This window comes from Phascolarctos cinereus, unplaced genomic scaffold, assembly GCF_003287225.1.
Source record: "Phascolarctos cinereus isolate Bilbo 61053 unplaced genomic scaffold, phaCin_HiC Scaffold_5;HRSCAF=322, whole genome shotgun sequence".
In the NCBI taxonomy this organism is placed as follows: Eukaryota; Metazoa; Chordata; class Mammalia; order Diprotodontia; family Phascolarctidae; genus Phascolarctos; species Phascolarctos cinereus.
This window is the reverse complement of record NW_027555958.1, coordinates 16680376-16707431: the sequence shown is the minus strand read 5'-3', so window position 1 is coordinate 16707431 and position 27056 is coordinate 16680376. Positions and strand designations below refer to the sequence as shown.

Sequence of the window (27056 nt, the reverse complement as noted above, 5' to 3'; positions counted from 1 at the left end):
ATATGCTCTGAGAAAACCCTCTCTCTACCACAAACTCTGCAGCAGAATGGTGGAGAGTAGAGCTAATCACTGCCAACCACGCTTTTCCAAACAAGACCCAGGAAAAAGCCCTCATGCCCCAAGCAGACATCTGGAGGCTTTACCTTTATTCATGGGCATCAGGATGGTCTGGATGCCTCCTGATGCCGCATTTACACTGAGTGGTTTAAGCTGGCTGGGTATGGTCAGGACAGCCTGTTGAGGACTGGACTGGCTGGAATGGATCTTTAACAGCCCTGAAAGACGCAGAGAAAGTTCCACATGAGGGACTGGGAATGTTCATGCCTGGACTATTGCAATGATGGCTGGGGGGAGGTCGAGTCAGCCTGCTTCAGGCCTCTTCCCACTCTAGTCCACCCTCTATTCTGCCACTGAAATGATCTTCCAAAAGCACAGATCTGATCATCTCTCTCTGTCCCTCTTTCTCTTCTCTCTCTCTCTCTCTCTCTCTCTCTCTTTTTCTCCTCTTTCTCTCTGTGTCTGTCTCTCTGTCCCTCTTTCTCTCCTCTCTCTCTCTGTCTCTGTTCCTTTCTCTTCTCTCTCTCTCTGTGTCTGTCTCTGTTCCTCTCTCTTCTCTCTCTCCTGTCTGTCTCTCTGTCCCTCTTTCTCGTCTCTTTCTCCTCTGTCTATCCCTCTTTCTCTTCTCTCTCTGTCCCTTTCTCTTCTGTCTCTGTCCCTCTTTCTCTTCTCTCTCTTTCTCCTCTCTCTCTCTCTCTGTGTCTGTCTGTCTCTGTCTCTCCCTCAGCTACTTACGGCATCCAAGAACAAACACAGAATCCTCTGCTTGGCTTCACAGTCCTTCACACCTGGCCCCTCCTCCCTTCCCAGTTTTCTTACACCTTACTTCTCAACACGTCCTCTTCCATCTATTGACACTGGCTCCTGGCTCTTCCACAAACAAGACCCTCCATCTCCTGGCTCTGAGCATTCTCTCTGGCTGTCCCCAGGCCTGGAATACTCTGACCTCCCCAGCTTCCTATAAGTCCCAATGAAAATCCCACCTCCTACAAGAAGACTTTCCCAAGCCCTCTTCTGGAACACCAGGCCTGGAGTTAAGAAGAACTGAGTTCAGATCCAGCCTCAGACACTCACTAGCCCTGTAATCCTGGGCAAGTCACTTAACCTCCATTCGCCTCAGTTCCCTCATATGTAAAAAACAAGGATAACAGCAGCATCTCCCTCTCAGAGCTGTTGTGAATATCAAATGAGATAACAATTGCACAGCATCTGGTGTTGCACCTGGTACACAGTAGGTGCTATGCAGATGTTGGTTATTTTTATTTATTCTAGTGCTTTTCCTCTGTTAATTATTCCCTCTTTACGCCGTAGAGAGCTTGTTGTCTCCTCAATTAGACTGTGAGCTCCTTCGGGGCAGAGACCGTCTCCTGCTTTTCTGTCTCCCCAGCACTTAGTACACCATCGGGTACGCAGTGGGTGCTTAACATAGGCTTGCTGACATCTGGCTTTGATACAGCAGATGTGTCAAAACCACATTCAATCGACCTTCCCTTACACACACCAAACACAGAATCTGAAAATCTCCCATTGAATAACAGCACATTCTTTCAATCAATCAATCAAACAAGTAGTTGTTAGACACCCATGAAGCGCTAGGCATTGGAAATATACAAGGCCAAAAAACACGAAACAATCCCTTCTTGCAAATGGCTTCTGTTCTAATGAGGGGGACAAGTACGTACAGAATGATGCACAGCACAAGCCCAAAGTGGACCTGGGGCAGAGAATGGGAGTGTCGTGGGCACAGGACGGAGAGAACAATCGGGGGGGAGGGGCAGGGGCGGAGTAAGGTGCAGTGAAGCTCCCCGGAGACCTAAGTGGGAGACACCTCAGGTCAGGTTTGGAAAGCCCGACCCATCCGCACTGGTTGAATAAGGGAACTGCAGGCTCAGATGGATGCTGATGGAAAGTCATGCTGGCGGCAGCGTGCGGAATGAACCGGAAGCAGGAGACAAGAGGCGACCGAGAGCCTGAATGAGCATGCTCGCTGGAGCGGAGACAGGACGCCTCGTGGGAGAAGGACGTGGCGCTCTGTGCAGACCCGCCATGGAGCCCACTAGAGAAAGCCAGTCTTCCAAAGGCTAAAATTTCATGTCCTAGATGATACACCGGGACTCAATCAGTTAATCAACCGGCATTTCTTACACGCTTCCTATATACTAAGTACTGGGGAGTTAGAGACAGAAATCAGTACGGTTTTTGCCCTTGAGGGGCTCATATCCTTTGGTGTTTGGGCATGGAGATGAGGCATGGGCTAAGCAGCAACAGAATTTGGGGGCTAGACGGATACTGAGAAATGATTGAGTTCAAACTCCATATTTTCTACATGAAGAAGTTCTGGCTCAGGTTGGTTAAACCACCTGCCAAAAGTTACCGTGCAGAGCACAGCCAAGACTAGAACACAGCCTTCCCATCATTAGGAAATGGAACCTTAAAGACTGAATAAAAGACAAAGATGGGGCCTACCAAAATCAACTTTCTTACAGCCCAGAAAAAGAGCTACTTGACAGCAAGGCTAAGGAGGAAAAAGTTTGGTTTGAAAACTACTGTTCGCTGAAGACTAAGAGTCGGGAAAACTTCATCTCTACCCAAATGGTCAGGAATCTCGTATGAAGTGAGGCACGATAGCGTGCATGCATGCGCACACATGCGCACACTCTTGGTGACTGAAATTTCCAACCCGTCTGTGAAATCAGTGGTTGAATAAGACAGCTTCTAAGGACCCCTCGAGCGAGTCCCTTCAGCTCTTGGGGCCCGAGTTTCTTCATCTGTAAAATGGGGGCAGGGGGGTGTTGGGACCACATGGCTTCTAAGGTCTTCGCTCTGCACTGTGATTCTGTGGAGACAACCTGGGATGAGTGCACAGCAGCGCTGGCGGCAGTAGCTACTGACTACTTCTGGAACCACTAAACCTCTGCAAAGCACTTCCCAGAGAGATCTCGTGTGATCCTCACAACCCTAAGGTGGGTGTTCTCACTCTCCCTGTTTTACAGAGGGCGACACCGAGGCTCAGAAAGGTCAGCTGGTCACCCAGCTGCTAAGAGGTCCATCCTGAGATGCTGCCCGACCTCGCTGGGGGCGTCACAAACTAATCTAAATGGGTAATATCATCGATGGGGAATCAGAGGAAGCCTCGTGGGAACTGGGGACGGGAAGAATGTCAGCAGACCGCGGGGCCAGGGGGAGGGGAGCGGAAGGGCGCCGTGCAGGCCGTCCGGGAAGAGGGGAGGGCATGAATGCAGAAGCCAGGAGGAGCTACCCCAGGTAAGACCGGGGGAGCGGGCAGAGCCAGATTCCAGAGGGCCTTGAACATCAGAAGGGGACAATGAAACAAGAAGGAGAAGCCACTTACCTGAGACAGCGGTTTTGCCAGAGACAGGGGTTGCTGCGGACATCGGAGACGTGGCACCGATGACAGCCGAGGCGCTGGTTCTGTTGGCTCCTGTGGGCCCTGCCTGGGCTGGAGTCACACACAGTGACTGCTGCCCGCAAGCCTTCCCAACGGGTCCCAGCGCAGACGCTGAGCTGGAAGCTGCTCCTTCTGACTACTCGTCAGCAGCACCAGGAATGACCAGAAGTCAAAGGAAGAGAACATTACCTTCCCATCTTTTAATAATTTTTATCAGAATATGAAAGGCAGTGTGGCATGCTGGCTAGAGTGGCTTCAAAACCAAGATCTGGGTTCAGGTCCTGCGCCCGTAACATAATGTCTGAGAAAGTCCCTGAATCTTTTAGTTCACCCAGGCAGCTGTCTATGACTTCAGGAAGGTCCTTACCTGCACTGTTGGAGGGAAATTCCTCACCTGGGAATTCCCTAAGGTAATGAAATCACAGGTCCCATCCCTTTCCCCATTTGTCCCTCAGTCAAGGGAATCAAAGGGAATCGAAGCCCATTTTAAATTTACGCTGCCTGCCATGTAAACTTGATCATGACGACCCTCCCTTGCCCCATTCTTTCTACATGCAAGCACTCTGAGCATTCGGAGAAGGCAGGCTTAATTAGTCCTCTCACGAGCAGCATTAAGCAGAGCAGGGAGGCATTCAGGCTCCTCCTGGAGTAGGGAATGGTAGAGGACAGAGTTAGCAGGTGAGGTTACAGTTAGGCCTCAAAAGACAAGAGAGAAGCTTGAGGGCTCTGCTAGAGAAAACTACCTTCCAGGGCCATTTCCCAAGACTTCAGAGAAACCCCCCGACTCGAGCCCCTCATGTAGGAGCAGGTTTTGAATTTCTACATCATAAAGGAAAAAGTCTTCTCCACTTCAAGACCTGTACAACACAGCTCCTGACTGCCCATTTTGGGGCTTACCACCTTGACAGGCGGGCACTGCTTCTTAAATCCAGTTTCTCCTGATTTAGTTGAAACCTATTTCTAGTTCTTCTGTCTTCTACGTCATCCACATAAAAACTTTTCACACCCTTCCCTACAGATACTGAATTTCCACCTGAATGGAATGGCTCCTACTGACCGATCTCTTGGCTCACCACACTGCCCAGGCTGACCACACTCCTGTTAAATAGCTTTAGGCCATGTTTCTTCACCCAATATTTACCAATCTCACAGCAGTACAGTTAAAACCCTACACTCCTACTTTGTCATGTTAACAGAGTCACCAATCTCAAAGCCGACTTCCTTTGAGTGATGGGACATTCTGTATTAACAGCTTAGACTCATATCTGAAAAAAAAAAAGCCCCCAGATACACACGGCCCTTAAGTCATCTACTGAGCAAGGCTACATGCATCAGCCTCAGACTGTGTCAAGGGGCAGAATGCCTACGGTTTGCTTTGAGAAGGTTTAAGAGCTGTGCAGATGCCAGGTAGTCTGATGTCGTCAGTCGTCAGCAAACAAGGGGCTGTGTCACTGGGCCACCAGTCATCACTGGCTCTGGGAATTGGGAAGAAGTTGTCTGTAAGCTCTTGGAGCTGAGGCAGTGATACTGATCCATAACTTCGGGGGGTAAGTGCAACGAAAACCCTTCTGGGAGCTACAGCATTTCAGGTTTTTGCTACTGAGACACATTAATTATATTTAATCCCCAGGGCGACTTCTGTCTGAGCAACGTTCAGTTAGCTGCTGTCGTCCTGTTAACCCAGAATACTCAGGAGGCCCGGTGCCATTTTCCTGCTTCCTGCACAGCTCATGAGACACACTCTACCTTGCACACCTTTTAGCCAAGAGAGGCGCATCATGTTCAGAATTTCAAGAGTGCTGTGTTGAGGGCTCAAACACTGCTATCAACGTGTCCGATTTCTCCTTAGAAAAAGTTCCACCTCAATATAACCGAACATGGACCAAACCCATCCCATTAGAACAAGGGGGCTCTTCTTAACAAATGCACATTTAGGATAATTAAGAGGAAATACTACTTGACACAAAAGTAATAACCTCAAGGCATTACTCTTGTGTGCAAGAGAATTTCTGGCTCAGATTTCATGCTGCCATTGTGATAAGAGAAAGACCGTGATGGCAAAGAAACTGGCTCAGACTTCTTGCCATGACTATGACAAGGAGAGGACATAGCCTGTCATAGCAACTACAAAATCAAGGTTGGGAAACAAAGTCCCAGCTCCTGTTCTGAGCAGCTGGCAAGGGTCCTTATCTTCCCCCGTCTCATGTGTAAAATGTGTAAGTCCTTATTTTCTCCTCCTGCTTTCTAAAATTCCCATTTTTTCTATGATGCTTCCATAGTTACATCCTACAAGACTGATGAAGCTGATGCTCTGGGCTCTCTGACTTAAGAGCTGTGCATGTTCAAGACATGCCCCCTCATTCTCACCATCATCAGTGCACCAAGGTGAGCAGCCATTCACAAAAAAGGCCATCTTGGTTAGGTAGCTTCAAGGCTCATTCTCTCAAGCACAAATCAGTTGGTTACATGTGCTACCTGGGCATGCTCGCCCTTCTTCCTATAATGTCGTCTCCTCTGCTCTTAAAACCCTCAGCACATAAACGAACATCTGAAAATAAGGTGAGAAGGCCAAAGCAAGGGAAGGGGTCAAAAGCAGGAATGGTCACAGAGTCCCGAGGGATGGTCTGTCTCCACTGTGCCCCTGGGAGGGAGACCACCTTCTGTAGTGCTCTGCAGCAGCAGATGGGATGGCTGCCACGTTGCTCTCACTGTGAATATTGCCCAAAGCCCTGTGATCATTTTCCTTGCCACCTCAGTGCTCCTTACCTGCTGTATAACTCCATTGGCAGAGAGAGAGACAGCTGGGGAGGCGGCAGTAGTGATCACGCCCCCTGCAACTCTCAGAACAGTGGTCCCGGGCTTGGAGAGTGGGGTTGCGGCCGGCACAGACTTCAAGGAGCCATCAGCTATTTTCATCAGAGATGCCTGCCCACCAGGGTTTGCCTGTACAAAGAAATCATGTGTAAATAATAATGATGGAGCAGGTGCCTCAATTACATTTATACGGTAGCTTGAGAACTAGAACAGCCCAAGGATAATCATGACCTGAGCTACATGAACATAACATGGGCAGCTGAGAAAGGGTCCGTATACTCTTGCAGCAAAGTCAAAGTTAACAGCTTCTTAACCTGACAATGCTTTGGTGCAGATAATTTAGAGCATGTGAATAAATGTAGGTGGAATCCAGAATTTGGAAGCACAAATCAACCGTGTTTTTAAGGATATAGGCTAATGTGTCTTAAAAAGGCAGCTCAAAATACATGTCCTATTCTCCCCCAGTGTGGAAATTCTTTCCACCATATAATGGATGTAACTCCAACAATCCTTCTGTCCCTTACAGACTCAGAGAACTGCCTGGGGTCCTGAGCAGCTGGCTAGAAAGCTCATCCACAGTCACAAAGCGAGCACAATGTGCAGACTTGAAGCCGGATCTCCTGCATCCCAAAGGCAGGACTTCTATTCACTGCTCCAAGCTGCCTCTCCTCCTACTTTCACATGTATCAAACGAAGAACACTCAGGGACAAAAACAAGTGAATGAAATAGTGAAAGCATGCACATGCTTCAAGCATGCTGATTCTAAAGAACAGGTAAAGGTTGATCCGGTTTGTCGAGTGATTAGGGAGTGTGCTGGAAGAGCTACGGCGCCTCCTGGCATGCTGAAGACCCAGCAAACACTTGACAGATTACTTCACATAAAACATGAGTTGCCATTAATGCAATCTGCCCACTTGAAGAGTCATCAGTCACTCTGTACTGGACAAAATTCCACTTCCTCATCCTGGCCTCCATGCTCTGCAGAGGCCGTCCTCTGTGTCAGGAAAGCCCCCCTTTCCTCACCTCTGCTTTGCAGGATCCCTACAAATCACACTGAGAGGCAGTGCAGCTGTGAACAGAATGAATCCCACAGCCGACCCTTATTAGCCATGAGAGTGTGGGCAAGTCCCTGATTTCTGTGAACCTCAGTTTCCCCATACGTAAAACAGGGATGTGATAAATGCACTGGCCTGGCCACACTGGGGTGAGAGTTGAATGAAATCAAGTATTAGGCAGAGCCAATGTCTCCTGCTGGTAGGAGAGGCGACACGGGTGGTGTCCTACAAAGCCCTGCCCCAGGGGCCACATCCTGCCCAAGGCCCTTCTGGACCCTCCCTGTTCTCAGGGCTCCCTAAGGCACAGTTCTCACACATGTTATCTGATGTACTGTTTGCCACCAGGGCAACAAAGCAGCTTCTTGGAAGTGGAGACCGTTTGGTTTTGTCTTTGTATGTCCGGCTCATACAGGAGGGATCAAATAAGTTTGTTGAACTGAACTAAGACCACGTGAAGAAAAGCCCCCCGTAAGGTTTGCATTCACTATCTCTGACTTTAAGAAGAAGCCATGAAAAAACCACGGGCTGCCTCATCTCTTCTAGGAGACACCTAAAAATCCCTTTACCTAGTCAAGTGCTCTCTGCTCTATTTTCTTAGAAAGAGCCAACAGTTCTTGTCAATGTTTACTGTTGGATAAAACTGAGACATTTAGAGGACACAGGATGGCAGTCTCATGGGAGAAAGGTATAATTTTCTTCAGAAGGACTGAGTCAAAGAGGGAAGGAAGGGAGGCAGGGAGGGAGGAAAAGAATTGAAAGAAAGAGAAACTGGGGGGAGGGAGAAGGGAGCACAGGCATATTACCTGGGTGAACAAAGCTGTTTTTTGCCCAGAGATGACTTTTAACGCTTGCTGTCCTTGCGTGGAGGATGCATTGACTCCTAAATTGCCCTGAACCACAGATCCAGTTGCTAACTGCTTTCCAGAACTCTGAGGGGATGGCTGGCCAACCAAAAATGTGCCCTGGAGACAAAAAGGGAAAAGTCAAAAGATCTGAGTCACTAGCACCTATCCTTAAGTCACAAAAGGAGGCTCTGTTACAGGAAACAGAGCTTTCTTTAGATTCCAAAATTCCATCAGCACTGAAATATAAAACTCCCTAGTACAGTGCATCACTCACAATATTTAGAAAACAAACATCAAGTGAGCCAGCTAAAATACTTCAATCTTACCTAGATTATTGCTACAGGTGATTCTGAGAGACAACAGGATGGTGGAGGAGTGGGTATCTTCCCCCTTTTGGTCCCAAACCACATTCTCTCCCACCCTCTTCCTAGATAATGATTCTGCTGTATGCTAATGGTGAAGGCCACAAAAACATTATACCAAGGGTCTCTAAGAGACAACAAAAATGCTTGTCCACTTCCACAGTTCAAGGGATGCAGGATTTCCTCTCAGTGGAGGATGACACTGCCATCCAGCAGCTCCTCCACGTTCATAACTTGCTATGGATAAAAACGCCTCCTGTAGCGACAACCTGATGATGACCAGCTGGACTGGCCTTTCCCACTGAGACCCATAATCTGTTACTCAAAGTCTCTCCAGCTTCAGAGACCCTGACAAAGTTGGCATTACACTGGAAAGACTTGGAAAATGCAATATGACTCCCACACCATTTAGAAGGCATCAGAATACAACTTCAGTGGAGGATGTGGGATTCAGTCTCCTTGAAATACCAAGCTGCATCAACTGATGAAGGACAGTTTTTAAATGCAAAAGGCCAAAAAAAAAAAATAGAGATAGTAGGATGAAAACTTTTACTTTGAAGTATAATTGTAACATTTTCTTGTAATTGTTTGCATCTAAAAAGTCTATCTTCACACTTAGAAGAATTTATATTAAGTTATGGTAAAATTACTTAAAAATTTGTGTGTCAATACAAATGAGGTGGTTGGTCCTTATAGTTTAAAATACTTTTATAGGGGATGCCATGAAAAAAATCTGTTTTCAGTCAGACCCTTATTTAATTCCCCAAATTAAAGTTACATGAAATTTCCTGAGTCTTACAATAAAAATTTCTGTACAACAACAACAACAACAACAACAAATCAAAGGACAGAACAGATTGGGGAAAGTATTTACAGAAGACGCGACAGTTAAAAAAAACCTTGACAATAAAAATACACAGAGAGCAATAAAACATTTACAATGGCAACATTCAATCCTCAAAGGACGAGAACGATTTTCAACTAAGAAACAGATTCTTAATAATTAGCTGAAAAGGTGCTCAACCTCACTAGTAATATTGCCATGAAAATTAAAACAACTTTGAGGTACAACTTCACACTTATTAAAATGGAAACAAAAAAATTAGTAGCAATAAAACTAAGTGCTGGAAGGATAGGAGAGAAAGATGTAGATGAACAGGCATCATGTTCATTGCTGGTAGGTGCAAATTAGCAGGATCTTTTTAGAAAGTAACTTAGCAATCAGCATGCAATCGAAGTTACAAAACAATCTAATTATCTTATCAGAAACTGGAAACTCGTAGTTGTCCAACCAGAGAGGAATAGTGAAACCAACCGTGGCCCAGGATTACACTGTTACTAAAATCAGTAATTATTTAGAACATAAAAAAATCTGACAAGAGTTTTACAAAATCACATAAAGTGAGAAGAGCAGAACCAGAAGCACCAGGCACACACACAACAGATATAACTGAACAAAAGGAAAAAGGAAAGGAAATGAACAAAAACCCAATGGAGATCTGCAGGGGTGAGCTACTGAAAAGCTACCATAGTCTCTCACAGGTCTCGAGTTGGAAGGACCTTATGTTGATATTGAATGCTAGGTTTACTATGGATTTCTTTTTTAACGTAGAGGACGGCATCTGACAAGATGGGTAGATCCTCTGCGGAGTACAGCTAGGGGTTGGGATGAACGGAGGATCCCTATCAATGAGGTGTAAAACAGACCTTCCAATGCTGCTCAATTCTATGTGCATATGACCGTCTGATGGGTCAAGTAACACCTGCCCCAGCCTCCCAAGTACAGTACGGGCTGGAGATACAGAGATGTGAAACTTGGCTCCCAATGGCAGCATTCTAGAGGAGGTCAACTGTACCCAAAGGCAGATCCTAAGTAAGCCCCAACCTTGTAGTCTCCAAGGAATTTCAAAAGAGCAGAAATGAAGGACCCAAACCTGTGGAGTCTGCTTGAGGATGTAGGATGTGTAGGTCACATGCGGGGACACCCCTCCTGGGGTTGCACCCTGTGCTCCGGTACCACCGCTGCCTCCAGCTGCAGAAGCTCCTCCCTGGAGGTCTATAACACAAAGAGGCGCCATCATCCCACGTGTCCCTCTGAGTCCCCTTCTCCCTCCCAAGTGTACTGCATTTTTTCCAGACTGATGTTCACTCTCCAGAGTCAGGAGTGGTCTTGAAGCCTCTTCATTATCTACCTGATCAGGAAGTGAATGGACAAATCCCAAACACAGCAGAGACACATCTGAAAAGCTCTCTGTGCCTTGGTATGGGAGAGCAGGGAAGGAAATTAGATAACGGCATTTTCCAGCCAAGAATGTGACAGATCTCCCTCAACTATCTTACTGTTCAGACAAACTAACGGTCACCAAATGCGGGGCCCTCCAGCACCCTCAAAGAACACCTCCTGGATTTTACGGAATCTCAGAGATGGTGCGCTTCCTCTTTGGCTTTCCCTCCCTGGACTACAGTCAGACTTTTTTTGCATTCACAAGAATTGCAAGTGCCCATTCTCTTCCAGACCTCTCTTCCCAATGCCTATTCCTCAGCTTTTGGCCTCTGCTGCTTCTCTCCAGGAACTGCCTTTTCTGACCCACATCCCATTATCTCTCCTCCCAGTAACAGAAGTTTCCAGTCCCGAGGGCTCTGACAACCCGATCAAGAGCAGATTAGGGAAAAGAACGATTTCTGGAGATTTAGGAGGCGATTCTGGGAAGAGGGTGAGATGAGACATGAAATACTGGGCTCTCCAAATTTCCCCAACAAACAAGGCAAAACACTGCCTCAAAGTGAACTCAGAGTGGTAAAAATAATAAAGTCTGGGTAAAGCAGTTATTCTCCTAAGATAACCTGAGAGGACCTCAGAAAGACCAGAGGCCTGGCCCTAGGGAAGTACAAACACCTGCAGGCCCACTCTGCTGAGTTACCAAACACAAGCCCTGAGGGCAGCCTCCCCACAGTGTGGGGGTTGGAGCCTCTGCAGGAGCAAGCAGACACCCGGTGAGTGCGGTGGCCGAGGGGATGGAACCCTGCAGACTGCCGGCATTTGTCGGAGAGTAGAATCCTGGGCAGAGGAGTAAGCTAAAGTCTGCAGCTGCAGGAGGGATGGCAGCGAGCAAGAGTGTCTGCAGTACAGCACAGCTGGGGGTCTTGGCTGTGGCTCAGGGGCAGAGAAGGGCAGGCCCCCAGACAGAGTTCAGAAAACAACAGTAAGAAAAGCCGGAAGCTCCAGGCATCACTCCCCACCCCCCACCATCTCCCCACCTTGGGACTAGAACCTGACTACAGTGAGCAAAGGAGAAAGACCTCGATCATAGACAGTCACTATAGGGATAGAGGAGATCTGGGGTTACACTCAAAAGAAGAGAGTGAAATGTAAAAAGCCACTCCTAACTCCTACTTCAATGAAAAATGTCAAATGGTCACATGCCCAAAAAGAGTTCTTGGAAGAGCTTAAAAAGGACTTTAAAAATCAAATGAAAGAGACTGAGAAAAATCAGGGAAAAAAACAAGAACAATCCAAGAAAATCAAGAAAATTGTGAAAAGAAAGTCAGCTGACTGGAAAAAGAAATAAAGAAACTTAAGAAAATAAGCCCTTTAAAACTAAAATTGGGCAAGAGGAAGCTAATGATGTTATAAGACAACAAGAAACAATAAAACAAAATCAAAAGAATGAAAGAATAGAAGAGAATGTGAAACATTTCACTAGAAAAACAACTGATCTGGAGAACAGATCAAGGAGAAGCAATGTAAGAATTGCTGGACTACCTGAAAGCTATAATCGAAAAAGACTGAAGATGTGATATTACATGAAATCATTACGGAAAACTGCTCTGAGGTTCCAGAATGAGAGGGTAAAATAGAAATAGAAAAAATCTACTGATCACCACCTGAAAGCAGTCCCAAGACTAAAACTCACAGGAATATTTTAAACAAATTTCAGAGCTCCCAGGTCAAGGAGAAAATACAAGAAGCAACAAGAAAAACACAATTTAAACACTATGGAGCTAGAGTCAGGATGACACAAAATCTAACAGCTTCTACATTAAAAGACTGAAGGGCTTAGAAGGTATTTTAAGAGCAAACGAGCTGGGGTTGCAACCAAGAAAAGCTGACTATAATCTTGAACGGAAAAAAAAAAGAGGATATTTAATGAATGGAAAGACTTTCAGGTATTTGTGACAAAAAGACCAGAATTCAATGGAAAGATCTAGGAGAAACATAAGGTTAACTATAAGAGATTAAATAAGGTCAAACTATTTACTTCTTCTTTTTTTTTGGTTGGGCAATGGAGGTTAAGTGACTTGCCTAGGATCACACAGCTAGTAAGTGCTATGTGTCTTAGGCCAGATTTGAGGTCGGTACTCTATCCACTGCGCCACCTTCCACCTCGCTGCCCAAATGTTATCTGTACTCTTAAGAATGTTACCCTCACTTGAGTAGTTTAAAAGAGCATACATAGATAGAAAGCCTGGGGCAGAGTTAAGTACGATGGGATTATTCTAACAAATAAAATTGGGCAGGGAGAGGTAAAACAGAAATTATCTCATACAACTAGGTGGGAATGGAAGAACCGCTACAGAGGAAGCAGGCAGGGGTGGAGAGCTAGTAGTGCTGCAATCTTATCTTCATTGGAAGGGGGGGTGAAGAGAAAATAACATCTAGAAGGGTATAAAAAGTCTTCTAAATTTATAAAGAAACAGAAGAGTGAAGGGACAGAATAAGGGAGGGTCTGCAGACCAAGAAGTAGGAGAGAAGGACTCTTAGAGGAGTGGGTAGATTAAAGAAAAGGAGTGTAAGGGTTAAGCATAAGGGAAGAATTCTTTAAAAAGGTGTGGGTTAGGGAGGTAGTGGTTAGAAGTAAATTAAGACTTGTGAAGAGGATAGTGTAAAAAAAGAGGGTAAGAAAGATAACAGTAAGGAAAAACAGGATGAAGAGAAACACACAAATAGTTATTATAACTTTGAATGTAAATGGGATGAACTCACCCATCAAATGGAAAGGGATAGCAGAATGGATTAAAAACCAGAATCCCACAATATGTTGTTTACAAGAAACACATTTCAAAATAAGAGCTATACAAAGAGTTAAAAATAAAAGGCTGGAGTAGAATGTATTATACTTCAGCTGATATAAAAAAAAGCAGGGATAGTAATCACGAGCTCAGACAAAGTTAAAGCCAAAATAGATTTAATTAAAAGAGATAAACAGGGAAACTACATTGTGATAAAAGGTACCACAGAAAATGAAGCAATATCAATACTAAAGCTATATTCACCAAATGCTATAGCATCAAAATTTTTAAAGAAAAAGTTAAACAAATAACAGGTGGAAATAGTAGCATTATAATAGTGCGGGACTCTAACCTTCTCCTCTCAAAATTAATAAATCAAACCAAAAAAAAATATGAAAGAAGTCAAGGATGTGAACAGAATTTTAGATAAGCTAGATATATAGATATATGGGAAAAAATCAATGGGAATAGAAAGGAATACACCTTTTTTCAGGGGTACATGGTATTTTTACAAAAACTGACCATATATTAGGGCATAAAAACTTTATAGCTAAATGCAGAAAACAAAAACATTAAATGCAAGCTTTTCAGATCAAAATGCAATAAAAATTATATTCAGTAAGGGACCATGGAAACACAGATAAAAAACTAACTGGAGATTAAACAACCTAAACTTAAAGAATGAGTGGGTTAAAGAACAAACCATTGATTGTTAAAGAATAATCAATAATTTCATTAAAGAGAATAATATTAATGAAACAACCTATTAAAACCAATAGGATGCAGATAAAGTAGTAATAAAAGTAGATAATTTGTGTCTCTAAATGCTTATATCAATAAAACAGGGAAAGAGCAGACAAATTAATTGGGTATATAATCAAAAGAACTAATCAAAAATCTCCAATTAAGCACCAAACTGAAAATCTTAAAAATTAAAGGTAAGAGTAACAAAATTGAGAAGAAAGCCACTGAATTAATAAATAAAACTAGGAGTTGGTTTTATGGGGAAAAAAATAGATAAACCATTGGTTAATATGATAAAAAAGAGAGAGAGAGAATGAGAAGAAAACCAAATCACTAGCATTAAAAATGAAAAGGTGAATATACCCCTAAAGAAGATGAAATCAAAGTAATTACATGGAGTTATTTTGCCCAATTACATGTCGATAAATCGAACAATTTAAGTGAAATGGAAGAATATTTAAAAAAATAAACTGCCTAGATTAACAGGAGGAGGAAATAGAATATCTAAATAAACCTATTTTAGAAAAAGGAACAGAACAGGTCATAAATGAGCTTTCTAAGAAAAAATGATCAGGACCAGAAGGATCTACAAGAGAATTCCACCAAATATTTAGAGATCAACCAATCCCAATGTTAAATAAATTATTTGGAATAACAGATAAAGGAGGAGTCCTGCTACACTCCTTTTATGAAATAAATATAGCACTGATGCCAAATCAGGAAGAGCCAAAACAGAGAAAGAAAATTAAAGACTAATTTCATTAATGAATATGGATACAAAAATCCTAAATAAAATATTAGCTAGGAGACCACAACAATATTATACATTGTGACAAAGTGGGATTCATACCAGTAATGCAGAGAATAAAGAAAACTAACAATATAACTGAGTCTATCAATAACAAAAGTAACAAAAATTATATAATTATATCAATAGGAGCAGAGAAAGCTTTCCATAAAATACAATACTCATTCCCATCAAAAACACCTGAAAGCACAGGTATGAAGAGATTATTCCTTAAAATGAGAAGAAGCATCTACCCAAAATCATCAGCAAGCATTATCTGTAATGAGGCTAGAAGCCTTCCTAGTAAGCTCAGGAGTGATCACTGTCATTAATATTATTCAGTATTGTATTGGAAATCCTAGCTATAGCAACAAGAGAAGAAAAAGAAATTGAAGGAATCACAATGGGCAATGAGGTAACAAAACAATCTGATGATTATATACTTGGAAAATCTTAAAGATTCATCTAAATAGTGGAAGTAATCAATAATTTTAGCAAAGTAGCAGGATACAAAATAAACCCATATAAATCATCAGCATTTCTATATCACCAATAAAACCCTGCAAGAAGAGAGAGTAAGAAATACTCCATTTAAAATAACTGCAGACAGTATAAAAGACCTGGAGTGTAACTGCCAAAATAAACCCGGGAACTACATGAACATAATTATAAAATACTTTTTATAAATAAAATCAGATTTAAATAATTGGAGAAATATTAATTGTGCATGGGTAGGCAGAGCCAATATAATAAAAACGAGAATTTTACCTATTTATTCAATGCCATCGCAATTAAATTACCAAAAAATTATTTTACTGAGCTAGGAAAAATAATAACAAAGTTCATTTGGAAAAACAAAAGGTCAAGCATATCAAAAGAACTGGTAAAAAAAAATGTAAAGGAGGAGATTTAGCAATACTAGATATTTATACTCTATGGAAGTAATGATCAAAACTATCTGGCACTGGGCTAAAAATAGAAAGGCAGATCAGTGGAACAGAGTAGACATACAAATACACAGTAGCAAATGATTACAGTAACCTTGTGTTTGACAAATGTAACAATTTAAGCTTTTGGGATAAAAATTCATTATTTGGTAGAAATTACTGGGGAAGGTGAAAGCAGTCTGGCAGAAATTGGGCATAGAAGATAAAATCAAAATGGATACATGACCTAGACACAAAGGGAGATATCGCAAGGAAATGAGAAGAACATGGATCATACTGCCTATCAGACTTATGGATAGGAGAACAATTTATGAATAAGCAGGAGACAGAGAGCATCATGAGGTATAAGATGGATAATTTTAATTACATTAAATTAAAAAGGGTTTGTACAAATAAAACCAATGTAGCCAAGATCAGAAGGAAAGCAGAAAAGCGGGAAAAAATTTTTATTGATGGTTTCTCAGATAAATGTCTCATATCCCAACTATATAAACAATTCTGTCATTTATAATATAAGCCGTTACCCAACCGATAAACTGTCGAAGCATATGGCAGTTTTTCAATGAAGAAATCAAAACTATATAGGAGTCATATGAAAAAATATTCCAAATCATTATTGATTAGAGAAATGCAAATTAAAACAACTTTGTGATATACCATTTTACACCTATCAGATTGGCTAAAACAAAAGAAGAGGATGTAGACAGAGTGGGACACTAATTCATCGTTGGTGGCTCTGTGAACTGATAGAACCATTTCGGAGAGCAATCTGGAATTATGCCAAAAGAGTTATTAAACTGTTTATACCCTTTGACTCAATAATACCACTATTAGGTCTGTTTCTCAAGGCGATTAGGGGAAAAGGAAAAGAATTTACATGTTCTAAAATTTTTACAGCAGCTATATTTGTGGTGGCAAAGAACTGGAAATTGAGGGGATGCCTGTCAATTGGAGAATGGCTGAACAAGTTGTGGTATATGGTTGTGATGGAATACCATTGTGCTATAAGAAATGATGAACAGGCTGACTTCTGAAAAACCTGGAAAGACTTTATGGTCTGATGCTGAGTGAAGTGAGCAGAAGCAGGAGAATGTTGTAGACAATAACGACCATGTTGTGCGATGGCTAATATTGATAATCTTAACCCTTCTCACAGCAATACAAGGATCTAAGACATCTCCAAGGCCTCGTGATGGAAAATGCTATCCACAAAGAAGAACGAACTATGGAGTCTGAATGCAGATCAAAGCATAGTATTTGCTATTTTTTTCCTTCTGTTGTGTTTTATTTCCCTTTTCTGGTGGTTCCTTTTATTGGTTCTAATTCTTACTTACAACATCACTAATGTGAAAATATATTTAATAGGAATGTATACGTATAGCCTATATCAGATTACGCACCGTCTTGGGGAAGGAGGTGGAGAAAAATTTAAAACTCAAAAGCTTATGGAAGTGATTGTTGATAATTCAAAATAAATTTTTAAAAAATGAAAAAAAAAACCAACCCATAGTGCCTTGCAAAAGTGCATGCTCAATAAATATTGGCTTTAATTAATGGTTTTAAAGATTTTTATTTTTTGACACACAATAATAAAATTTCATATATTATCTCAAAAAACAAAGAAATGATGAGCTGGGTGGTTTTTGAAAAACATGGAAAGACTTGCATGAAATAATGAAGAGTGCACAAGATTTAGCAGCTTCTACATTAAAGGACTGCAGGGCATGGAATATAATATTCCGGAGGGCAAAGGATTACAACCAAGAATCACCTACCCAGGGGAAAAAATGGTCATTCAGTGAAATAGAGGACTTTCAAGCATTCTTGATGAAAAGACCAGAACTGAATAGAAAATGTGACTTTCAAATACAGGACTCAAATGGAACATGAAGAGGTAAACAGGAAAGAGAAATCATAAGAGACTTACTAAGATTGAACTGTTTACATTCCTGCATGGAAAGATGATATTTATAACTCATGAGACCTTTGTCAGTATTAGGGTAGTTGGAGGAAAAACATTATATGTACGTATATGTAGATAGATAGATAGAGGGCACAGGGTGAGTTGAAGATTAAGGGGTCATATCTGGAGAATAAAATTAAGGGATGAGAGAGGATTATACTCAGAGAAGAAGAAAGGGAGAGGTAGAATGGGGTAAATTATCTCACAAAAAAAAAACCCAGAAAAGAAAAGTCTTACAGTGGACGGAAACGGGGGAAGGTGAGAGGGAATGAGTGATACATTCAATTGGGTATGGAAATCTGTCTTACCCTACAGGAAAATAGGGGGAGAAGGGGACAAGAGAGCAGGGGGATGATAGAGAGGAGGGCAGATTGGGGAAGGGGGTAATCAGAAGGAAATACTTCTGAGGAGGGACAGGGTCAAACGAAAGAATAGAATAAATGGGAGGGCAGGATAGGATTTAGGGAAATAGTTTTTCACAACATGTCTACTATGGACGTGTTTTGCATAACTGCACATGTACAACCTATATTGAGCTGCTTGCCTTTTCAATGAGGGTGGGTGGGGAGGGAGGAAGAGAGAAAATTTGAAGCCTAAAGTTTTAAAAACATATGTTTAAAAAAATGTTTTCACATGCTACTGGGAAATAAGAAATGGGGTACAGAAGTCTATCCTGCCCTACAGGAAAATAGAAGGGGAAGGGGATAAGAGAAGGGGAGAGAGATAGAAGAGAGGAAGGGATATTCAGAATGCATGCCATCTTGGGGTGGAGGGTGGGGGGAGGGGGGAGATGGGGTGAAAATTTGGAATTCAAAAACTTGTGGGAGTGAATGTTGAGAACTAAAAATAAATAAATTTATATTAAAAAAATAATGAAGAGTGAAATGAGCAGAATCAAGACAATGTTGTAAACAGTAAGAGCAATACTGTTCTAAGAACAACTTTGAACAAGTAAGTATTATAAATACTCAAATCAAGTACAAAGGACCTATGAAGGTCCTATAAAGTACCTATCTCCCTCCAGAAAAAGAACTAATAACCAGAAGCATACAAAGTGTGGTTTTTACACACACACACACACACACACACACGCACACGCACACACATAGAACTGTGTCTAACGGAAGCCTTTTCTAGGGCAGGATAAGGGTGGAAAGAGGAAAAAAAAACCTAGCATGAAATGAAATTCATGGTTTTATATTGAATCCTCTTTTTATGTTGTGCTGAGTACATGGAAATGTTTTTTTTGTCATGTATTTAAGTTAGGAATAAATTTCAAAAAAATTTTAAAAAGAGATTTAACTAGATTTCAATTATACTGGTGTTCACACAACAGGAAGAAAATGCCAGGCAGAGAGAATGTAAATCTTCTACTTCAGGGCCACTACCTCCACAGACTAAACATATTCACTATCAGTTGATAAAGTTTCATCTCTTAGGACCTAAGAAGATGACCATTAAATTCAGATCTCACACTACAGGCTTTTCTTTTTACATCCCACCCATTTGGCTGATTTTCTACAGTGACCCCAAGATGACCATCTAGGGTTTCTCTGTTTAGACCTAGCCCAGAACACCCTTCCCTACCTATAGGTACTGGCACATTTCAGCCCACCTGGCTTGTCATGGACAAGGGAGGAAAGAGCCCTGTTCCTCATGCAGGGCAGCCAGTCCACATGGGTGGCTGCGTGCAGGGGCAGAGAACAAATCAGCTTCACCCAGGACAATACCACCCACAGGCAGCTTGGCTCACAGTGGTCCCTAAAGGGATGTCAGGAACAGCCCTAAGCAGTGATCTTGGGAAATGCCTGACATTTATCTTGGAGCTTGTATATAAAAGCAAGAAGGGATACAGGAGTGGGGTGAGGGAAGAGTAACAGAGTATACGGGGTTGGGGACAGTGGAAACTGTGATACATGGACAATGCTAAGACTTATCTCAGATGCCAGGGGTATGACTGACTTCTGATTAACAGTCATAATTCTAGGGCGGGAGGGAGGGAGCCAGCTTTTCTTATCTTTTCCTTCTTAGTGTCACCTGAAATTCCTCCCAGGCCCCAAGCTCTGCCACTGGAATATGCCCAAAGTATCTGATTCTGTCTCTTCATCCTTAGTGACACAAAAATACTATTTAGAATGAGCACGTTTTTCTGGTATTGGAAGAGACAAAAATGACACAGAAACAAGCAGCTGAGCTGCGACCCTCAGAAAGACTGCCCAAGGAGGCTTAATCTCGTGCTTGTCTACGCCAAGTGACCACATACAAATGGATCTCCTGCTGGATGCATACTACGGAGACGCTGCCCCCAGCAGATCAGAACTGCCCCTCAAGTCTGATCCGGTCACGTCACAGACCCCCGCTGAACATGCCCAGTGCCCCAACAACAACAAGTTTCAAAGACACACTCACTAGCACCGTGTGTGGCCCGCAGGATGGCCCCTTGAGGGATCAGCAGGAGTTTTCCTTTTCCGGAAGGGTTCTTGCTATTGGTTGTGAGGTAGAGTTTGGTGCCAGGAGGTAAATTTGCCAAGTTGGCCAGATTGGTGGCAGGCAGCTGCAAAGTAGCCATCACTGGAATGACAGAGAAAGGCGGCTGGTGACAAAACACTGAAAACAGAAACAACGGTAACAAATAAAACCTATTTTAACTGAATGACCAGTGGACACAGGTGACTATAAATAGCGGCCATTCTTTATTTAATGTCTGTACAGCAAGGGTGCCAAAGGCAACACTGATTATATATAGATAGACAGATACAGACAGAAAAATCACACACACACACACACACACACACACACACACACGTATATTGCATATATAAGTGGGAAGGGACAAGGGAGAGGAGGACGAAAAGAGAGAGATGACAGAGAATGGATAAACTCCCGCTAACACAGAGCTCCAAGCCCATCTATGGGCTACATACATTTTCAGACCAGAGAATCTTGAAAAGTGCTCTGATGTTACGCTTGGGCACCTGGTCAAGTTTCCTGTCCAACACAATGGAGCCTCTAATTGACTCTCTTTTTCAGGGCTGAATTCCTCATTGTTTTGGGTCAGTGAAGAGGAATATTTATTTTGGTTCAAACCAAGGAAAATACTGTTCAATCAAGGTCCATCCTCTAGACCAAGAGACTGCATCCGGGCAATAAAAGGCAAAGTCACCAGGACTGTGAAATCTCACTTTCCAAGTCTTACCCTGCTGTGGGAGCGGCTATGTGCGCCCTCTGGCTCTCCCCAACTCTACAGGCTGTCGAAAGCCTGTCGATGAGCAGCAGTCAGTGCAGCATGAGTCCCCTTCCATTCCTAGTGTCAGAAGGAGTCACACCACGGCATGGGGATCCTGGGGAAGCTGCCTATCCTTTTACAGGAATGAAGACAGTGCTAACTGCTCAGAGTATAGCTTGCCAATGAGCCAAGAGACCTCAACTATATCACAATCCAAAGTAAAAAAATTGCACAAGAAAGGCAAAATACGTGTTAAGGCATATCAAAGTGAAAAGTTACTAAGAATCGCAGATTTCTAGTGACAGAAGAGAGAATTCAATTCAAACCTACCTTAAGGCACCAGGCTAGATGGGACACAAATTCTGCCCTCAGGAAGCTGCCCTCAGGATATAACATATAAGTAGACACACAAATACAGCATATAAACAAAATAAATGTACAGTGCCTGGGAGCAGAGGGCACAAATGACTGGGGAAACCAAGGAAGACTCTTGGAAGCAATGGCACTTGGGCTCAGACTGGAAGAGAGCTGGGGTGCCAAGAGGAAGAGCCAAGGGACAGAGTAAAGGGAAAGGAAGAGATAAGAAAGGTATTAAGAAGGTCACTGGATTAGGGACTGGGTGGGGTGAATGAGAAAAGAAGTGATGATGTCCAAGTGTGCAAACCTGGGAGAGTAGAAAAATGGTGGTGCCCTTGGCAGAAATAGGCAAAGAAAGAGGGTGGTTTTAGGGAGAAAAATGAAGAGAACTACAAGAGAGCAGAGTCACCAAAAAAAAGAGGGAGAGGAAGTATCCACAAGCAAGGAGCCGTGGGCAACAGGGTCAAACATTTCAAAAGGCTGAGGACTGAGAAAAGCCCATTAGATCTCATAATAAAGAACTCGCTGGTGACCTTGGAAAAAGCAGTTTCCATCAAGTGGGGATGGAAATCAGGCTGCTGGGGGTTTAGAAATGAGTGGTGAGTGGGAGATGAAAAAGTGGAAGCCAAAAGTGCAGCCAACTTTTCCTACTGAGCCTGGCTGCAAACAGGAGAAGGTGCACGATAGTGGCCTAGGGACATGGTAGGGTCAGGTGAACCTTGTCCAGGATGGGTGAAACCTGGGCGTGTTTGTGGGCAACAGAGAGCAAGCAGATAAGGAGAGACTGAAAACTAAGGGAAGAGAATAAGTTCAAAGAAGAGAGAGAAGAGAGGCCGGTGGTAGCAAGATGGCGAAACACTTCCTCCTCTGAGAAAGGATGGTAGATGTGATACCAAGGTGTTCGGAAGTGGGAGCTTTCAATGAAAGGCCAACAGGTTTTCAGCAAAGGAGAAGTCAAGGTCCTTTACTGAAAGGGAGGGGATGATGGACACAGTGGGGTGGTGGGCATGACATAAGGAGGGAAGAAGTTGGAAAGAACCATGCTGGAAGAACGCTAATGAGGGAAGGGTAAAAGGATTTCTGTACAGCATGAAGGGCCCAAGTGGGATTGGATCACATCAGTCTGGAGTGGACCCAGACTCAGGGCTAAGTGACTTCCTGCTGAATATGGCATTCAACAGGATGTTAAGCAGGATTGGCGGCAATAGCGGGAGTAATTCAGGGATAGGGGCTGGTCATGGAATTCAAGAGTTCAAGACTGTCTAAGCTGAACTCGATAAAGAAAGAACTGAGTTTTTGAAGGGAGTAAAGTGAAATCCAAAGAGGGAAGGTGGGCCGGGAGGGAAGACAATGGATTGAGGATGAGTGAAAGTTCGATGGACAAGAGGGTTTAGTCAGACATGGCAATGTGCTAAGCTCTTCATCTGGGGACATGCTGCTTTCTCTGCCACAAATCTCTCCCCACTCCAGGCCTTCCTCTGCTCAGCTGTTAAACTGATTTTCCTAAAGTGACCATGTCACCCTTGTATTCAAACAACTCCAATGGCTCCCTATTACCTCCAGGATCCAATCTAAAACCCTCTGGCTCTCAGAACCCTCCCTACCTTTCCATTTCTCATACACCACACTCTTCAGTGACACCAGCCTCCATCTCCCACCTCCAGGTGCTTCACTCACTGTCCCCCCAAGCCTGGAATTCTCACCCTCCTCATTTCTGCTTCCTGACTTCCCTGGCTTCTTCAAGCCTCAGCTAAAAGCCCACCTTCTAGAAGAAGGCTCCATGCCAGCATCTTATCTGTTGGTTATCTCCAATCTGTCTTGTGTGTATCATCTATACACTTGTTTATATGTTGTCTTCCCCATCAGACTGTGAGCTCCTTGAAGGCAGGGACTGTCTTTTATACTTCTTTGTATCCCCAGAGCTCAGAACAGTACATGGCACACAGTAGGTGCTTAATACATGTCTGCTGAGTGACTGATGGGTCAAGCTGCTGGGACAGGGGAGGAACGGGACCCAGGGCACAAGGCAAAGGGTCATGGCTCCAGCAGAGCCTTGGCTAAAGAGGAGGGAATGGCGGTGGAGGGAAGATGCTTCAGTGAGAGCTCCCGTTTTCGCAACAAAGGAGGAATTAAGGCCCTCAGATAAGTGGGGACGGTGCTGCAGCCCTTGCTAAGGGCAGAATGCCCGTCGAGGTGTAGAGGAGACCAGGTAACAGGAAGAGAACTCCCTGTAGCAATTCTACACCTCAGGAGGCACATGTAAAGCCTACAAGGGGCGGGACTGATGGGGTATGAGGGTCAGAAATCCAGAGTAGAGGGAGGCTGGCACAGAGCTGACCTTCTCAACTACAAGGAGGAAAGTGAGACCAGGATGGGATGAGATGCTGGAAGGACTGGCAGCTCCAATGAGGATGAACAGAATTAAGAGCAATAAGGCACAGGGAGAGGTGGAAGCTACCTTCCAAGAGAGAGGAACTGCAGAGCTCAAAATAATGCAAGTGGCACAGCCGGGTGTCGGTGAGGTTCGAGGTGCGGCCATCCCCACGGTTGACAGTGAGAGGGAATAAGCAGGTCATAGCACTCAAGTCTGATGACCTGGCTGCCCAGGGCACTCAAGGGGACAGCAACATAAATGTCGACATCCACCCTTGTGAAGCATGGGCTGTGATATCGAAGAGCTTGTTCAGAAAGTAGGCAGAATAAGGGTAGCAAAAGCACTCAGGGTCTAGACATGGCAGTGGGAGGAAAGGATCCAAGATGCCTGGCCCAGCCAATGCTAGCAATCTAGGGGGCATGAGGAAAGGAGAAATCAGCATTAGAGAAGATGGGCAGGAGTCCAGTGCCACCTTAAGAAAGCTGGGTTTCCATGAGCCCAGAAGTCTGAAGGAGGAGTCCAGGAGGAAGCCTCAATGGCAAAGTGAAAGTTATAAAGATGAAAGGATGAGCGGGATATGTGAAAGGTCAGGCAGGAAGAAGGGGTTTTCACTTTGGCTTCCCAGAGACCAGGGAGCAGGAGAGGGGAGTCTGCTCACCACAGAAAAGGGAAGCACCAGTTACAAGCAGGACCAGTGTCCATATGGATGGTCACCTGCTGAAGGAGGCCACCATTCTTGGACAGTGCAGGCTGGAGGCCTTCTCTGTACAGCACAATCCTGGGTCGAGGACACTGCAGTATGAAGCATCCCTCCAGTCCCAGGCAGTGAGAGGGCCCGAGGGGGCCTCCATTTGTTACTACCTATCCACAACCAGCCTTCTCTGGTGGAGGGCAGGAGGGCAGTGGCAGGAACAGCACTGCCTGTCACTCATCTGGGCCAGGGCAGAAAGACCAGACTGGAGGCAATGATGAGGCTCTGGGGGGGGGCAGCGGCAGCAGAGAAGGGCAGTGGCTGCCAGGGCATGGGGGTATTCACGTCAGAAGCATCCCGCTCAGCAGAGGAGGCTCTTGCAGGGATGGACACATGAAGGCACTGTTTCCTGAGGTAGTCATTCCAAGGAGCGACAGAGAACAAAGTACAAGCTGCTGCTGGAAACAGGAGCTGGGAAGACAGAGTATGGCAGCCTTCCAAGGGAGAGGAGCTGGTCCTGGACCCCCTGCCCTGGCCTGAGGCTGGAGCAAGAAGGCCTCTGCCCTTCTCAGCAGGGGCAGGGCCCCTCTCATTGGAATAGAGAAAGCCCCTGACAGAAGAGGCCTCCTCAGAGTGAGGCTATAGCAGAGCTAAGACAGAGGCCCAGACTTCTTGACTCCCCACGGGTCACCCTTTCCACTCTACCACCTCCTATAAAAAGCCTAGCTGGATAATGATAAATTTTTTTTTTTTAATGATCTAACTAGAACCTGAGTTTGGAATGACTCTTAGGAGAGGTGTTAGAAAAATTGAGACTTATGCTTCAGACTATTAAGTATGGTTTTCAGTAGTCCTGCAAGATGTTATTTTTAAAAACCTGAAGTAAACTTTGGCTCTTTCTGTAGCGTTCTCCACAAATTATTACTGGGCCAGAAAAAGTGAACGCCTTTCAACACGCCTCCAATGTTGTCAGACAGTCAGGATCACACAGCACTGATTACTGATATGGACGTAATGCAGAATTTTACAACTTGATTATGAGTGGCAGCATGGCTGTACCTTCCCCAAGAGGTTTCCTAATCTGGCCAATAACGTCATTACCTGAACCTTGGGATCCACTTTTTGGCCCCCCGGTGGAAGTGACCTGAGCCTTGGTTAAGGTCTGCACAGGCTGAGCAACAATGGTTCCTCCACCTCCGCTCACAATCGCTTTGGCAACTCCTTGGGTCACAACTTGCTTTGGACCAACGGCCTTGGCCACGGCGGAGCTGGCCTTGGCCACCAGGATCTGGCCACCGCTGATAGCCACGGCCTGCTTCACTGTGGACTGCAAAGCAGACCCGACTGGTACACCAACCACCTGCATAAAACAAAGCAGACGTCACCTGTGCTCCTTCTGGTCCTCTGCTAAAGTCCAGACCTCTCAGAGTGAGCTGTCAGTGTATGCAAGTGATTCTTCACGGCTTAAGACTATTCCCACAGGAACAATAACAATAAGATCAGGTACCTTAAGCATGTGACATGGATCAGTCACCCAAGAGGAAAACGGCTAGCTGCTATGGCAATATGCATTCTTGGCACAGAGATTCAGGATGGTATTTGGGCTAGATGTCAACTAGACTGCTTACGGCTGGCCCTGATTTCCTTTACTTCTTCCACTGAAAAGCTTGGGATACTTAGTAACCTCGACCGACAAAACGAGATCAAGAGCGTGATGTCATCCCAGACAAAGTGAAAGCCGGACGGTGTCTGGTGAGCCAGGCAGTACAAGTGTTCCTGCACGCCTCCGGGCAGGCCAGCAGAGCAACCTTCAGACTGTTTCATTCCTTGTATACGTATCCCCAGTGCTCAACACAGCCCTTGGCACACAGCAGGCGCTTAACTGCTTGTTGACTGACTGACTGATTAGTAGGTGTGGAAGAGAAATAAGCTAAAGGCTTCCCACACTTGGAATATTAGCTTGACAGGAACAATATTTGTAACTTTAATCAACATTAACATGAAATCAGTGGGGGCTTATAAGGTGCTGTATAGAGTGCAGTACAGGATTCAAATGACCTGACCACACAGAACGCAGAATCTAAAACAAGGCAATGATGACGAGGGCAGACTAGGACAGAAAGACACAGTCTGTTGCTGAGTACCAAAACGAACACACTGATTCAGATAAATGTCTATGGGACAAATAAGAGAGCAATATAAAATTTTTTTACCTCTGTTTTATAACCTGAATGAGCATGTATTTCTTCCCTCTTCTAGCATTTGAAATATTGACGGACATTGAGGAAAAAGACCCAAATCTATTTCTGAATGGCAGCATACTCACTGTTGCATCATTTGGCTTCTCACGTAGAGTTGAAACCAAGAAAATAAATTTTGTGTCTGGATCTCTGCTTATCTTGCTATCCTGGCCA

At 44.0% G+C, this 27056-nt stretch overlaps 1 protein-coding gene across 6 annotated transcripts in view; it reads right to left on the bottom strand.

Moving 5' to 3' along the window:
• The window catches only part of YEATS2 (YEATS domain containing 2), a 111496-nt gene that overhangs the window by 16906 nt on the left and 67534 nt on the right, over positions 1-27056 (bottom strand). For 5 of the 6 annotated variants that reach the window (XM_021005883.2, XM_021005881.2, XM_021005887.2 and 2 more), the window contains exons 15-21: positions 25744-26002; positions 20404-20601; positions 10478-10599; positions 8140-8298; positions 6233-6409; positions 3410-3602; positions 144-275 (exon numbers count right to left, since the gene is read on the bottom strand). In XM_021005883.2, the coding sequence (XP_020861542.1) occupies positions 144-275; positions 3410-3602; positions 6233-6409; positions 8140-8298; positions 10478-10599; positions 20404-20601; positions 25744-26002 (1240 nt within the window). The remainder of the gene's footprint in view (positions 1-143; positions 276-3409; positions 3603-6232; positions 6410-8139; positions 8299-10477; positions 10600-20403; positions 20602-25743; positions 26003-27056) is intronic. The other variant, XM_021005886.2, reaches the window with a different exon arrangement.